At 37.9% G+C, this 16,412-nt stretch overlaps 2 protein-coding genes and 1 non-coding gene across 3 annotated transcripts; 2 read left to right on the top strand and 1 right to left on the bottom strand.

Moving 5' to 3' along the window:
- Positions 1-1,212: 1,212 nt before the first annotated feature.
- Positions 1,213-3,479, top strand: LOC108987740 (galactinol synthase 2-like). Its single transcript, XM_018960733.2, has 4 exons — positions 1,213-1,781; positions 2,333-2,653; positions 2,742-2,876; positions 2,984-3,479. Exons 1-4 carry the CDS (start codon positions 1,467-1,469, stop codon positions 3,215-3,217), a joined length of 1,005 nt encoding a protein of 334 aa, XP_018816278.1. The 5' UTR covers positions 1,213-1,466; the 3' UTR covers positions 3,218-3,479.
- A 514-nt stretch (positions 3,480-3,993) lies between these two features.
- On the bottom strand, positions 3,994-9,140 carry LOC108987743 (trafficking protein particle complex subunit 4-like). Its single transcript, XM_018960734.2, has 3 exons — positions 9,006-9,140; positions 8,343-8,511; positions 3,994-4,396 (listed from the first exon to the last, which is right to left on the bottom strand). Exons 1-3 carry the CDS (start codon positions 9,135-9,137, stop codon positions 4,200-4,202), a joined length of 498 nt encoding a protein of 165 aa, XP_018816279.1. The 5' UTR covers positions 9,138-9,140; the 3' UTR covers positions 3,994-4,199.
- A 66-nt stretch (positions 9,141-9,206) lies between these two features.
- On the top strand, positions 9,207-9,280 carry TRNAI-AAU. Its single transcript has one exon. It is a non-coding gene; the product is annotated as a tRNA-Ile (tRNA).
- Positions 9,281-16,412: the final 7,132 nt, after the last annotated feature.

Genomic DNA, 16,412 nt, shown 5'->3' with positions numbered 1-16,412 from the left:
TTAATAAAAGAAATATTAATATATTTTTAAAAAAATACAAAGCTAGGCTTATTAAAAAAGAACTCCAAGAATTATGATGGAATATTCTCAAAAACACTGTCCCTAGTCATATTACAGCTATTTCGGAGGTTTTAATAATAATTTAAAAAAAAAAAGTCTAAAATATTATCCGAAATCCGAATTGGTCGGTTCAGTCAAAGTCAAAAAATACTCATGCAACGTCATCCCTTTTATGTAACGAATTTATGTATTGCATTGTCCCTTTTACAAATATAGTTTTTTTAGTTATTTTATTAAATAAGTTACCTTTTAGACCAACTAACAAAACTAGAGAAAAAAGTTTCAGCCACGTGGCGAGACACCGTCCACTGAATCATAAGCCGACACGTTGCCTCCATAGTACAAGTGGCAAAAATGAATTTGTGGACCCTACTTGACCGTTTTGACTTTACGGCTCATTTCGCTTACCAAAACCACGATTATATTGTATATAATTTAAACAAAAAGACAACCTACGAGAACGCCACGTGTTGTATGAAAAAGATTTTATGAAATGAGTAATGCTACATACAGTCGTGGAATGCGCAAACGTCGTGCAGTCGCTTTGAAAAAGAGTAGGGTCTATTATTAAAAAATTAATTTTTTTTCAGATGGGTCCCTTATTTATTCACTTTTTTCAAAACGACTGTACGGTGACTGCACGCTCACGACTGCAAGTATCATTTCTCATATGAAATACGGTTAAATAAACCCATGTCGTTTCGGCAATTATGAGAAGAACAAAGTTGACTCATTCAACAAATTTCATACTTTATTCTCTCCATTTATTATCCTGCCCTTTCGTGCACCGCCCAATTCCTTAAATTTCTCTCTTACCGTCGGATCAGATCCCGGATCAATATTTTGACTCTCTCACTCTCTCTCTCTCTCCTCTCTCTCTCTCTCTCTCAAAACTCTCTTTCGTTTCAGATAAGTAATTAATTTACTGCAATTTATAAAATAACGTCGTGAGTCATCATGGGTAGAATTATAAATTTAGAACCACATTAGTCTAAGCGATGCCGTTTAATTATTTAGTCTACCTTTACCTTACCGATAAGTCACAAGGACAAATATATTTAATATTTATTATTTAATTACCTTAATCTTCAACATTACACCTAATCAAATCAACCCAAAATCCTATATAAACCCCCACCACCCCCAACCTCCAAATCCATCTCACTCTGACTACAAACCTTTTCTTCTCAAACACATTTTCTCATCATTCGAACAAACAAACAAAACCATTTTCTTTTCTCAACTACAAAACCTCATCCTCATTACCCTTTTTCTTCCTTTCCCTAGAAAAATAAACTGTTTTCTTCCTGACCAAACACTCTAAAAGCTAGCCTTCTGATCAAATCCGTTCACCCACCCGGTCTTTGTTCATATCATCCTTAATTTCTCCAAAAAACCAACTTCAAATGGCTCCTGACATCACCACCACCGGGCTAACCAAGGCCGCCATCATGCCCACCAGAGCATACGTTACGTTCTTGGCCGGTAATGGAGACTACGTGAAAGGTGTGGTTGGGTTGGCAAAGGGCCTGAGAAAGGCAAAGAGTAAGTACCCACTGGTAGTGGCAATCTTGCCAGACGTGCCCGAGGAGCACCGTGACATTTTGGTGTCTCAGGGTTGCATAGTGAAGGAGATTGAGCCGGTTTACCCACCTGAGAACCAAACCCAGTTTGCCATGGCATATTACGTTATCAATTACTCCAAGCTTCGTATTTGGGAGGTATGCATGCTTTGTTAGCAGTAATTCATTTTCTAATTTTTCATGGTTTACACTTATTTTCTGCTTTATGTCACTGCTAGTTAGTTTTCGTGTGGGGTTTGACACGTGCTCCAGGGGTTCAAGGGCCTGTGCTCTGTTCTAGATAAGGCTTGGTTTTATCTCAAATAAAAGTAGATTAGTCGGCTCGGTTCCTCATCCAGATATTGTGGAAAAAGTTTTTTCTAGAAACATATCCATTTGAATCATTTGAATCTCTCTCTTCATTTGAAAAGGAAGCCAAGCTTGTCTTTTGTCAGCTTGTGCAACCAAACAATCTTTTTACTTCAGCTTTGACCTCTTTTTAACCTCTTGTTATATATATTTTCTGTTCCTGTGAAAGTGTATACGAAATTGACAGATAATATTGTCTGCCACCACTAAAATATTCTTGACGGTGACATAAGTTTTTGTTAAAGAAAAGAAATTTCTTGTATTTCTTTCCTACCCGCATGAGTTTCAATATCTTTGTGAGTGGAGTCTAATTATAAGTTTTGCTACGATGGAAAATGCAGTTTGTGGAGTACAGCAAGATGATCTACCTAGACGGAGACATCCAAGTTTTTGAGAATATAGATCACCTCTTTGATCTCCCGGACAACTATTTCTATGCAGTGATGGATTGCTTCTGTGAGAAAACATGGAGCCACAGTCCACAATACAAGGTTGGTTACTGCCAACAGTGCCCAGACAAGGTCAAGTGGCCTGCTGAGTTAGGCCCCAAGCCTCCCCTCTACTTCAATGCCGGCATGTTTGTGTATGAACCCAACATGACCACATACCGTGACCTCCTCAGGACAGTCAAAACTACCCCTCCTACCCCTTTTGCTGAGCAGGTAATTCTCGAAACTTCAGGACTCAGGAGTGGTTTTTAGTCAATTAAATCAATTATCTAACCCAAATATATATTTATGATTTTTGCAGGACTTTCTGAACATGTTCTTTAGGGATGTTTACAAGCCGATCCCTCCAGTTTACAACCTTGTCCTGGCTTTGATGTGGCGCCACCCAGAGAACATCGAGCTTGACAAGGTCAAAGTTGTTCACTACTGTGCTGCTGTGAGTATCCACTTTTTTTTTATGAGAACAATCCCAGAGTTATGTATAAACTACTGTTTTTTCTATGAATGATAGTCTTCTAATGGTGAATTTGGTTGGTTTTTTAGGGGTCAAAGCCATGGAGGTATACTGGGGAGGAACAGAACATGGACAGGGAAGACATCAAGATGCTGGTGAAGAAATGGTGGGACATATACAACGATGAGTCATTGGACTACAAGAATACCGTGCCTGCAGGAGAGGCTGGAGCAGGGGATGAACAGAAGAACCTGCAAGCATTTTTGGCGGCGCTTTCCAAGGCTGGTGTCGTGAACTACGTTTCAGCCCCATCCGCCGCTTAGTGCTTGTGTAGGTTTTATTTAGTTGAAGGGTTGGTTTTGGTCTTTCTGTTTTTTAAGTGGAAGACCTTCCTATACGTTTAACTTGTAAGTAATATTGTCTTTTTAAGGGTTGGCTTTGGTCTTCTTTATTTTTAAGTAGAAGACCTTCCTATTATTTTTTCATTCGGATTGTTAAAGGACTTTTGGGTCCTGCTTGCCATTCCTTGGCCATTGTTTGTTTCTTCATATTTTCTGTTTTATCAAATACAAATATTTAAGTATATGTGATGTTGCTCTCTGTCTCTGTCTCTCTCTCATTCTCTCTCTCTCTCTCTCTAAGAAATCTATCGTCTTGTTACTATCGGCAATTCAGATAGGCTTTTTTCCCCTTTGGTTTTGTTGGCATGCTATTATAATTATATACACATGTATTCAATTCATCGTTCATCGTTCATCTGAACGTTAATTACAGATTTGATGACAATGCCATGACAAGTATGAGCATATCACGTAAAGCGAAAAGAAAAAAAAAATAAACTTTTGTGAAGGTAGGATTCATCATAATGCAAACATCCTTTCGAACCAGCTGAACTCAATGCCATGAAAGGTATACACCATTTCCAATTTTCTTATTTGAGCTGAATTTATACCAATCGAGGGTCATCAAGCGAGTGTAAGGAAATAACTTATCTGCATGTTTGAATTTGTTGTAATGATTTGATGAGATGAGTTGGGGAATTTGTTAATCCAAACCGGGCAGGCAAGATTTCCAGAAACTCCAGCAGGAAGAAACTCTCTTCATCACCAATTAAAACATTTTCACATGCTTAATCATCTAGGAATTTCTTTAAGTACAAAATCATCCATATATTATGATTGCTTTGAAGTATAAAAATATCTTATTACATAAAAGTTTAAAACAAGAAGATAATACTGCTCTGGAAATGTACATCGGAGTATAACAGCAAACAACACTCAGGTCAAATGCTAGTTCCAAAGCGGATCATCGGCCTGTCAAGGCAACACGATCCTTCTGTATTGCCTGTGTCAAGTGAATATCAAAAAGCTCACACCTTATGGGCATCTCAATCTCATAGAAGGGATTCTTCAAGACATAATCCGTGTACAATTCATAAATGACTTTGAGGAGACTTTCCATGTGCTGTGTCCCTGGCTCAGAGACCACAAAGAACTTTGTCCCTGCCAAGAAGGTAATATTATTCTTTCAGTCAACATTTTGCAGAAAAGAAGATCAAATACTATCTAAAAGAAACTCTTGTTTAACTATTACTTCTAAATGGTATTAGACACTCCTAAAAGAAACTCTTGTTTAACTATTACTTCTAATCGTTCACATAAAAATCATTTCCACCCAGTGGCAATATTGTGAAATCCATAAAGCAGAGACGTGCGCCCCAGGTAAAAGTAAGAGCAGCACATTCTAACATACAAGCAGATGAATCTTCCCCAAATTAAATGTTCTTATCAGTCAACTCAAAAACAACCAAACTCAAATTTCCCTTGTTCTGAAATATCCGCAAAACTCTCATATTCCCTCAATTCAAAATCTGCTGCATAAAACAGCGAGTCAGAGCTTTGTATTTTTGTGCTTTGGAAAGCATGGGATTCTAAGTGCCAAAGGCTCCTGAGGGTGGTAAGAAATCCACTACCAGATAACGACAGCCAGTTTTGGATGATTCTTTTCTTTTAATTGGTAAGATAATATTTCATTGATAGAAAAGAAGGCATAAGCCAAGTACAAATGAGTTATACAAAGAGAACACCTAGCTACAAATTAAGAACTAGTAATGGATTCAAGGAAATTATGAAAACTAGCCCCATTAAATTAATGCCAGTAGCCCGAGAAAATAGAGCGTTGATTCGTTGAAGAAAAATCTCTTAAGCTTGTTCAAGGAATGCTCCTGATCTTCAAAACACTAGCCATTTCTCTCCATCCAAAGGCACCAAATAAGACAGAGGAATCGTTTTCCACACATCAGCAATATGGACATTACCCAGAAGACCTCTCCAATACTTCAAAATATCCACCACCCTTCTGGGCATTATCCATGCCACTCCAGGCCCGTTGAAGATGTCATCCCACAATAACTTGGCCACCTCACAATGTAATAGTAAATGATCCACAGTTTCCCCATTTTTCTTACACAAATAACACCAATCTACAACAATAAGACCATGTTTCCTCAGGTTATCAATGGTAAGGATTTTCTCAAGGGAAGCATTCCAACCAAAGAAAGCTATTTTGGGAGGTACCTTACATCTCCAAATGATCTTCCAAGGAAAATGGTTGCTATGTTGAACCGATTGAGCCAACATCAAACCACAAATCTCCTAGTCCTAGCTTGACTCCAGAACATCCTATCCTCCGTGACATTACCAATATTCGTAGCATACAACAAGCTGAAAACAAATCAGCAATGGTTCCTAATTCCCAATTCTAAGCCACTTTAAGGCCTTGTTTTGATAACAATGTATTCTCAGGTATTCTAAAAAATTCTAAAATATTTATTTTCCAAATATCACTCAAACACAAAATATTTTTCAATTTCAAATTTTCAACTTTTTCATCTAATCATTACCTAATTAATACAAATTTTCCAAACTTTCAAACAAAACACAAAAAAGTACAAGTTTTTCAAATTTCAAAACAAAAACTATATTAAAAAATTAAATTCAAACAATTTTTTAACTCTTGCTCTCACTTGCAATCCGAAAGAGCCCAGTCCTACCTCAAATTTGAAGTACCCAGAACTAGGCCTGTGCAAAAAAATGAGTGACCCGACCCGATCTGAACAATACGAGTTTAACTCTAGATCAGGTTCGACCCGCACAACCTGCTTACAAAATCTACAGATGAAACCCTAGCCCCCCTCTCCCAAAATCGGTTTTAACCCACTTACAAAGTCTTGTTTGCTGCCGTCGAAGGTATAGAGTCTCGAGGTCTTGGTTTTGTAGCAACTGTGGAACGCATGGGTAAAGTTGAGGGAGGAAGACTAGTTACGGAGAACGGGACTAGCGGTGAGGTGGAGGACTTCGTCGATGGAGACCAGGTTGTTGAGCTCAGTGAGTTGGGAGTGTGACTGTGAGAGAACCAAGACCATGGAAATTTGAGTTTTCTGAGTTCATCTTCCCATTTTATCAAACACTTCACAAGCTTTTCACTTTTCTCACACAACGCACCATTTTCTCTTTAATTCATTTTCCTGATTACATCCATTTCACAATACATCCATTTCTATTTCCTCAGTCATTCTATTTTACATTTTTACTTCATTTTAAATTGAGAACCATAACGGCGGGGTAGAGATTCGGAGGCAACCGACGGCGAGTTGGTGAAATTGAGAGCCAACAATGCTGCGAGAGTATAGCTTGAAGGAAAAGGGGAAAAGGAGGGTTGAAGATGGGGGGGGGGGGGGGGGAACATGGGTTGAATATGCAGGTGGGTCGATTCTGTCGATCAAGAGTGCTGTGCTGGTTGCAGACCCAAAAAAAAAAAAAGGCTCCCATACTTAGAATCAACAAAATCCCTCCACAAAACCTCCTCCTGATGATACCGCCACAACCACTTCTGAAGAAAGACCTTATTATAGGTCCTCGTACACCCAAATCCTCCACAAGAGATTGTGAAGCAAACCTTGGCCCAACTAACAAGGTGGAACTTGGCTTCATCCCCAATTCCTCCCCAAAGAAAAGCATGGAAGACCTTGGATGAGTTATTGCCAACAGATTTCTTGATGATCAAATTTGGATGAAAGGAATGGTAGTAGCCAGCACCATAATGAAAAGAAGCAAAATTTGGATGAAATTATTGCACCAAAATAAAAACCTCATCCTCACTTCCACAACCAAAGTTCTTCTCGTCTTCCTATAGAAGGCCAGTAATACCAAAACTGTAATCCATTTGATTGAAGGGACGGGAACCATCACTAGATGCATTGCAACCAAGAAGCACAAAAGCATAAAAGGCAGGCCAACTGCCAACTAGAAGGCGAGGAAGATGAAGGGGGTTGTAATTTGTACCAAGAATGTAACAACCCAAGAAAAACCCAAACCACATCTAAGCTTCCACTCCAAAAGGACTAGTCAAAGTAATAATTGGAGTACCTTGGAATCATTGTAGATTACAAAAACTTCTCCATCCCAACCAATGTGTGATCTCATTCACCACCTTCTTATACTAAATTAGGGGGATTACAAAGAAAATATGGATTTAACAAAATTCAATGAGGAAGTTAATCTAACAGCATCAAATCTAAAAGCAAAAACCCTCTCTTTCACCTGTTTCCATATTTTCAAGTTCATTAACTCAATATGTTCTCTAAATCAGCTGCACTCACCAACCCGTCTTTTGACTCGTTCATTGTTAATCTCCCCTCCAATTCCTCCACTAAATCCACCCTGCCTATCTTTTGCTGCTCATATAGAGGCCACACAACCATTGATATGCCACCACACATGGCCTTACGCATTGATTTCCACCCTGAGGTCCTTTCCAAGAAAACCCTTGGCAAGAATTTATCCAAATCTGATTTGCTGTTTTATGTGGCATACTTTTACCCATAGGATGATTTTTTCAAACATATGGCATCCTCCCCTTTATACATTGGAGGCTCGCAACAGGGGGCTAACCTCTCCCCAAAAAATTATCCCTAGTCTTTATAAACATTTGAGATGACAGCGTGCAACAACAGGTACCATTACATTCTAGAATGCTTCTTCATAAAACTAAGTTTCAATAGGTTAAAAAAATGAAAAAATAAAATACTTGGCATAATTGGGTAACTAAAGATACACAAAAGTACCAGTCAACACTCATATGAGGCTTACTAGTTATGCAAGACTTAGACCGCAATAAATATCTCCAGCTTCATGCATGCATAAATTTTTCATCTTGAAATCTCCTAGATCACAACCTCAGCAAAGCTTGAGATGACACAACACTATTAACAAAAACTTAACACAGTAACTAACACACACGTTGGTGATCATATGAGGCTTGAGAGATTACCAACACGTTATTGCATGACGCATTATCGAGTTTCTTGTATAAAATTAACACCTACTATAAAACAGCCTTAATAATTGCAGTGTTTGATCCATTGTATGTTATTAAATCAAAATTTACCGGTAAGTGATTGGAAGCAATGGAGATCAAATGTATCCGCTTCAAGGAGCTCAATTCCTGAACAACCTACTACTGGTGATAACTGCTGAGAGATCGCATGCATCGAGTGCCATAAACTCGCCACCCTCAAGCTATCATTAGTGTCCATCCGTCCAGCAGATCCATAATCCTAATTGTCAAGCGTGCAGGTGTGCACAAACAAATTTCATCAAACAAGCCGCATTCCCAATATAAAAAAATTCATTATTTTTTATATGAAATATTAAGCAAACGCAAGGCTTGAAAGTACATAATATGAAATAGTTTCCACGGAAAACTGAAAATTTTCCTGGAAAGAACCTAAGCGACCACTCTTTCACTAGACAAAGATTCCAAGGAAAATTGGAAGTTTTCTGAGACACACACACACATACACATAATACCCATCTCTCTTGGTAGCTGGAAAAAAATTGAAAAAGAGAGAAAATCAATTATTCCTTAATCTAAGAATCCAAAACAGTCTGATTCGAACTCAAACAACTTAAAGGCTAGTCTTTCTCACTATTACCCAGTTTCTTCAAGAGAATTTCCTTTTCAACAAAGAAATATTTTGTCGGGAAACAAATAGAAAAAAAAATATCCAAGTCTAGCGTGTGACAAATAGAGAAACAGAAAGGAACCAACCTTGTGGAAGATCAAGCCACCAGACTTATTGATGATGTAGAGGCTGTAAATTGCTGCCATATCGAGGGGAATCTGGAGAAAGAAAATACTGAAAAAACGAGAAATTACGAGGATGAAAAGAAAGAGACTCATCCATGAACTACAAATGCAAAATGGAGCTGTTAACATTCGAGTAAGCATTGAAGAAAAGAAGAGCCATGTGGCCTATTAGCTCAGCTGGTTAGAGCGTCGTGCTAATAACGCGAAGGTCGCAGGTTCGAGACCTGCATGGGCCACAATCTTCTTTTATTCTTTTTCATTTCTTTATAAAACATGTCATTTCTTTTCCGCCTAAGCTTTCTGTAACACTTTTTTTTTTTCCCTCCGTTTGGCTTCCAGTAAAATGGAGAAAAGTACTATTTAACCAAGATTAAGCCCCATTTGGATACAAGAAACGTTTCATTTTATTTCGTCTCATTTTATTATTATAATTTTTTTAAATTTTTATACAAAATATAATAAAAAATTCAGAGTTTTCAAATTTCAAAACAATAATAATATTATAATAATATTTTGGTCAACTTTCAACTTTAATCTCAACTCATTATCCAAATGGCACCTAAGATTTCTTCTCTAATAAGTTAATTTTTGTTTCATTTTATTTCGTCTAATTTCATTATTATAATTTTTTTTAAAATTTTTACACAAAATATAATAAAAAATTTAGAATTTTCAAATTTCAAAACAATAATAATATTATAATAACATTTTGGTCAACTTTCAACTTTAATCTCAACTCATCATCCAAATGGCACCTAAGATTTCTTCTCTAATAGGTTAATTTTTTCCACAATGAATTGATTTGTATATGATGCTTGGTTCAGAATCTTGTTCCATTAATTTAGCTGTTGGTTCATCATGATGTTTACACTCCTTGTAGTCTTCATCAAAATTGCATTCCTATTACCTAATTAATAAGGGTAATGAGTTCAACCAAATACCCAATCCAAAACGAATAATTCTACTTATCATCTCCACACACTATACTTATTTTAATTTTTTTTTTATTTTTTTATAACAAATATGTGGTGTATGGATGATAAGTAGAACAACTCAATTAGTTTAACAAGAATAAAATAAAATAAAAAATAATAAAAATAAAAAATAAGATTAAAATATATAAATTTGTGATGTGGGATAATAAATAGCATCCCTCGCCATATATATAAATATATATATATATATATGTGTATATATATATTATATATATATATATATATCCATGGTGAAGAAGACAATATGAAGATAAGAATGGGCACATCTTTATTTATATATATATATATAGGATATATAGGTCCTTGTTGTGGAGAGTATTCTGGTTGGCCACCAACGTGCGTACCATATCAATCAACTGTTTCATTTTGTCTCTCATTTCTTGTAGGCCCTCCTCGAGGTCATCAACTTGTTTCTATAAAACCTCTTGTTACAGTTTGTAGCGAGTGCCTTCAGCCATAAGGATCGACAACTCAAGATACCACTTGTTAAGAATCCAAAATACAAACCCAGGAAACAGAGTAACAATGGATGCTATTACATAGAAATATAAAACTTCAATGAAAGATCGGAGCTATTCGAGGTAGCTCAACCTCTAGGATAATCCAGAACATTCAACAAGACAAAAGATACCATTCCTCTGCCCAATTTCCTTCATATACCAAAGGCACTCTCCCTACAGATTGATGCCCCACTACCCATAACAGAAAGTAAAAGACTCTAACATGACAACTGAAATTAAAGTAAAGCTCACAGTAACTAAATGCAGTGTTTAGGATGGCCAAAACACAATGTTTGGGACATCTCCCAAAAAACGCAACATATACTCTACTTCAATAAAACAAGGCTTCTAAGGCAAATGAAGCTTCCTCCTCTCAAAACACAGCCCTTCACTCTAATTGGCAACGACGCCATTTAGAAGTTCAGATCAGTTAACTTCAACTCAACTTGTATCTCTAATCCTCAATTCTTCTATTTGAGCTTCTTGAGATTTAGTGTTCTAACATTTGCCCCTTCCTTCACACCACATTGCCCACAAGGTGGGGAAAAAGTTGTTGAAGATCCCACAACTTCTCCCAGTTGTCATCTCCCTCTGTAGCTCCCCCCATTTGATTAAAACTTCTATAATAGGTTGGTTTCCATTGCGCCTCATATGACGGTCCATAATGGTTTCGGGTTTTGGACGGAGCTCTCCGTGGCTGTCGACTAGAGGAAGAGTAGTTAGGGGTCGGATCTAGGCACCCAGCTTCCTTTTCAAGCATGACACGTGGAACGTTGGGTGGAGCCGAGATGTGCTTGGGAGCTTCAGGTAATAGGCAATCTCCCCCACCTTTTGCACCACCTAAAATGGCCCATAGAAGAGTGGGGACAACTTCATGTTGCTACAGTTGGCCAGTGACCTTTGTCGGTATAGTTGTAACCTCAGGTAGACCCAATCATGTTCCTCGAATTTGCGCTCTGTTCAGTGTTTGTCTGCTTGCACTTTCATGCAATTCCTTACCTATTTTAGGTTTTCCTTGAGAATTTTTAAGATTTGTTCCTTAGTTCTTATGATTGATCAAATGATCTGTTGCGGGCACATAGGATAGGAGTATGGGTGGAGGATACCCATATAAAGCCTCAAATGGACTGAGTTTGGTTGCAGAATGGTATGAAGTATTATACCACCATTCAGCAAGTGCTAGCCATTGAGCCCATCTTTGAGGTTTCATCTCTATGTAACATCTGAGATAGCCCTCTAAGCATTTATTGAGGGCTTTTGCTTGGCCATTCGACTTGGGATGGTAAACTGAATTGTGATTAAGATCAATCCCTTGCAGTGAAAAGAAAACCTTCCAAAAAGAGCTTAGGAACACTGGGTTCCTATTTGAGACAATAGATCTAGACAGCCCATGTAACTTAAATACATGATTAATGAAAGCGTTGGCCACAACTGTAGCTATGTAGGGATGGGATAGAGGGATGAAGTGACAAAATTTAGTAAACCTATCTACCACTACTAGAATCACATTGTAGCCTTGAGAGGTGGGTAAGACCTCTAAAAATCTATAGGCACATCAGTCCACACTTGATGTGGCACAGGTAAGGGCTGTAGCAGTCCTACTGGTGGTATTGTCTCATACTTCACAGCTTGACTAGTGTCGCATTCCTGAATCATCTTCTTAATGTCTTTCTTCATTCCCTTATAGTAAAAGTTCATCGTAGCCCTTTTATATGTTTTCAAATACCCCAAATGTCCTCCCATTGGATTGTCATGAATGTATTGCATGATCTTCTTCATAAAGGATGAGTTAGCCACCAGAACAATCCTTCCTTTTTTTAGGACCAGTCCCTACTGTAACTGATGCCCCCTTAACATAGCTCTGGGTTCTCAAGTTTAGCAATCAGTTCATTCTACCCCCTTAACATAACTGACTCACAATAGCTAACTATAAGTTCTTCTACCCATTCAGGGGTCGGAAATGAGATCATGGCTAAGGACCCTTCTATCTTATTTAATAAATTTACGGTAATACCCTGTCAAGCAAATGAACCCTCTAAGGACCACTCCAGAATGGCTGCCACCTTGTTAGGGTGGTCCAGAATGGCTGCCACCTCGTTAGGATCGGCCAAAACTCCTATAGGATTAATCACATGCCCCAAATAGTCAATTTCACTCACCCCCAAACTTACATTTAGACATATTTGCATAGAGCCTATGTTTCTAAAGAGTTTCTAGCACCTTCTCCAAATGCCCCAAGTGTTCTGTCCATCTTTTACTATATACAATAAGATGTCGTCAAAAATACCAACACAAACTTCCTAAAAAAAAGGCCTAAAAATATCATTCATCAACCCTTGAAAAGTCAAGGGTGCATTGGTGAGCCCAAATGGTATCACTAGGAACTCATAGTGCCCCTCGTGAGTCCTAAATGCAGTCTTCTCCACATCATCCCGTAACACCCTTATTTGGTAGTCATTTTATAGTCTCTTATAGTCTTACATATCTCTCAATACAATAGAGAAAATTAGAAGATCTGGAGGCTGAAGGAGATGCCCTCATTCTGAGGAGGGGAGATTTTGGAGTCATCATGCATAATGGAGTCTACCAACTCTGTAGATATTTTGTGAAGCCCAGTCCATTTCAACCAATATCCATAGGGGAGGCAACCCTAACCCCCACCAAAACGACGACGTTTTGGCCCCAAACACACAAACCCTAAAATATTTTCTCCCTCTCCCATCCTCTCTCTTTCTCTTCCACTTTTTCTCCCTCTCTCTATGCCTTTGTGCCTTCCCTTCTTGTGCACCCTATCCCTTACCTCTCTGTCTCTCAATCTCTCTCCTGCTCGCATTCTCCCTATTCTCTCTCACCCTTTCCCTCTCTCTGTGATTTATGTTCTACCGCCACCCATGACATCCCAACCTTAGTCGCCTCATGCCAGTATGTCTCCGTCAATTCCTATCTATTTCAATATTTCTCTTCCATCACCCTCTAGCATTCTCGCTGTCGCTTTCACCTCTATTGAGACTTCTATTTCCTTTGCATGCAACACCTCGCCACCATTGGCATGAGAACAACCATAGTCAGCATCAGTGCATAGGACGCCACGATCATCCAGAATTCCTACCTCTACATTGTAAGTAATTATTACACTAACATATAAAATAACCATCGTCAAAAAATTGTGAAATTATGAATCGTGCAGTTTGGTTTTGAATTTGAGTGGTGGCCGAGGGCTATTATGAAGCATTGGGATCGAAACTATAGTTTGGTTATGAATTTGTGTGGTGGCCGAAGGCCCCTGTGAAGTGTTAGGACTGAAACTTGTAGTTGGTTGTGATGTTGGGATTGTATATGCTTTTGAATATTATTTTTGTCTTAATAAATATTGTAATTGTTATGTCATTCACTTATAAATTGTTGCATTTTTTGATGCATTATAATTTATAGCTGTCATTGATAATTATGTCATTAAATTTCGATTTTGTATGTGTATAAGCTAAAATTTATAAAACTATTGGCTTTTGGGTCAAAGAATTTTTGTGGCTATGCGTGTATCACTACCGCAAGTCAATATGGGGCACTATCTTAGTGGACCTCCTCTGGTCACCTGGAGATTGTAAAACTGAGTGACATGTCCTGGATTTTTGCTGGGCATCAACGGCCTCAGGTAATACGGTAATGCTCTTGAGTCGACTCTGTTGCCTCTCTACTGGCGGAGGTTAGAGGGTGACTATTCATATATGCGCTGGGCGGAAAGCTGGGCATCACTTGTTACAAAGTTACACGCAAGGTCGTTACTTGTGGTGTGACGAAGGGAGTTAGAGTGTGCGGATGGTCCATAAGGGAGACCATGGTGCATACATTAATAAATTGATTGTATGGATTTTGTGTAGATCACGACCCTAAACCGAGATAAGATATTATCTCGGTAGAGCTATCCTGGTCACTTGGGAGCATGTTAAACTGAGTGATATCCCCTGGGTTGTTGCTTGGGTGAGATAGTAACGCTCTCGGGTCGAATCCATTGCCTCTCTGCTGGTGGAGGCTAGAGAATGCCTAGTCACGTATATCCTGGGCGCAAAATTAGGCATCGCTTGTTACGAAATCATATACACAATCATTACCCATGGTGTGATGAAGGGAGCCAGAGTGTGCATATGGTCCGTAGGGGAGACCATGGTGCATACCTTAATCAAATGGATGTTTTCAAAATTAAAAATGATATTTTAGGGTGCTTAGTGTCTTATGTGATAAATGGGTACATACTTGAGTTTGGTAAATTGAAAACGTCATAATTCTTTATAATTTTCCATTGCATAATTTCATATTTTTCCACTTGCATCTATTTCCAATATTAGCCTTGGTTTGACATACTAAGATTTTGCGTAATCTCATTATGGTGTCCCCACCTACGGTTTCACTTAGCGTAACTGTAGATTTTGATGCAGATGATGGATATGAGTATGAAGATCCAACTCTGCCTAAGGAATAAAGACTGGCGTCTTTTTTTTTTTTTTCATTTGTTATTAAGTTTATTTATTTTTTGCTTTTACTATTATGCGATGACTGTTATAATTTTCTTGTCTATAGTTGAAGATTTAGGACTTATGGATTATTTGGAAGGTGATGTTTAAATTTTTTTGGTCCTGTTAGATTTTAAAGACTATAATTTTCATTTTCCCACTACAAATTAATTGCACACCATTTTATTGCATGTACGCACACACTTTGTAGTCAAATTGTACTAGGGGTTTATGACTCGAGTGGGCAACATCCCGATGTTACAACTTTCCCCAAAACACAAGCGGGGTCGAGAGCGCCACAGATTCCCTCTCTTTATAAAGGTTCCTTTCCTTCCTTGGAGTGATTGGTCACACTTGCCTTATGCAGCTCTTTCCTTTTATGTCTAAGTCAACTTGCCTTATCTCTGGGCTTGATTCTTGGCCTTATCCTTGGACTAAATTCTTGGTTGTTGACTTTATACCCAATAAATGCCTGCGATTCTTAAGGTCGATTTGTTTAACAAAAAGGTGTTGAGAATCTTCAACTCAACCATGATAGAGAAAGTTTGTAGAAAAAAATAAATTCTGGGAACTTTGTTTGCTTGAATGTTTTCCTGATAATCGACCACTTAGATGGTCGCATATGACTGTTTATTGTGAGCAAAGAGTGAGTATTTCCATATTTAGAAACAATTTTTAACAAAAAGGTCTTGAGAATCTTCAACTCAACCATGATAGAGAAAGTTTGTAGAAAAAAATAAATTCTGGGAACTTTGTTTGCTTGAATGTTTTCCTAATAATCGACCACTTAGATGGTCGCATATGACTGTTTATTGTGAGCAAAGAGTGAGTATTTCCATATTTAGAAACAATTTTTATTTTTGTTTGACGCTAGTGGATATTTTGACCCTTTGAGGCAATTTGTTGTTTGCTGGTTAAGGCGTGTTTGTCTTAACTTGCAATCTTGAGGAGTTTCGTGGAAAAGACCTTTACAAACTAAATGTGTTAGCACAAAAAAATTCATACAGTACATGACAAAACAACCTCGAACTATTTGGCTCTTCACTTTGCCTTTGCCTTCCTTATTTTTATTTTTATTTCTATGGGGATTCTCAATGGATTCCAAGTATGAGTTCGTGTGCTTGTTGGGATTTTGAGTGGCTATGCGTGGTTTCTTGCTTGACCTTCGTTGCTCCAAGGAAAGGCGAGATGGTCTAAGCACATTGCACAATTATCATTTCATTTTAATAGCAACGTGCTGACTTTGAACAATTATGAATGAAAATTGTTAAGGCTTATATGGGTGTTTATTATTGCTATTGTAGTGAAATTATAATTTTAAAGAAAAATATGTTATTTATTATCTTTTTAGTTATGATCCTTTTC

This window comes from Juglans regia, chromosome 8 (assembly GCF_001411555.2).
Source record: "Juglans regia cultivar Chandler chromosome 8, Walnut 2.0, whole genome shotgun sequence".
Lineage (NCBI taxonomy): Eukaryota > Viridiplantae > Streptophyta > Magnoliopsida > Fagales > Juglandaceae > Juglans > Juglans regia.
Note: the sequence above shows the minus strand (reverse complement) of the source record. Positions and strands in the feature narration are given on the sequence as shown.

Bases quoted from the DNA above. Each gene is read 5' to 3' on its own strand.
- LOC108987740 (XM_018960733.2), top strand. From the start codon at position 1,467: ATGGCTCCTGACATCACCACCACCGGGCTAACCAAGGCCGCCATCATG. The intron at 1,782-2,332 runs GTATGCATGCTT...TGGAAAATGCAG, and splicing joins CCAAGCTTCGTATTTGGGAG to TTTGTGGAGTACAGCAAGAT. The intron at 2,877-2,983 runs GTGAGTATCCAC...TTGGTTTTTTAG, and splicing joins TTGTTCACTACTGTGCTGCT to GGGTCAAAGCCATGGAGGTA.
- LOC108987743 (XM_018960734.2), bottom strand. From the start codon at position 9,137: ATGAGTCTCTTTCTTTTCATCCTCGTAATTTCTCGTTTTTTCAGTATT. The intron at 8,512-9,005 runs GTTGGTTCCTTT...CTTGACAATTAG, and splicing joins GTGGCTTGATCTTCCACAAG to GATTATGGATCTGCTGGACG. The intron at 4,397-8,342 runs GTAAATTTTGAT...CCTTCTTGGCAG, and splicing joins TTGCTTCCAATCACTTACCG to GGACAAAGTTCTTTGTGGTC.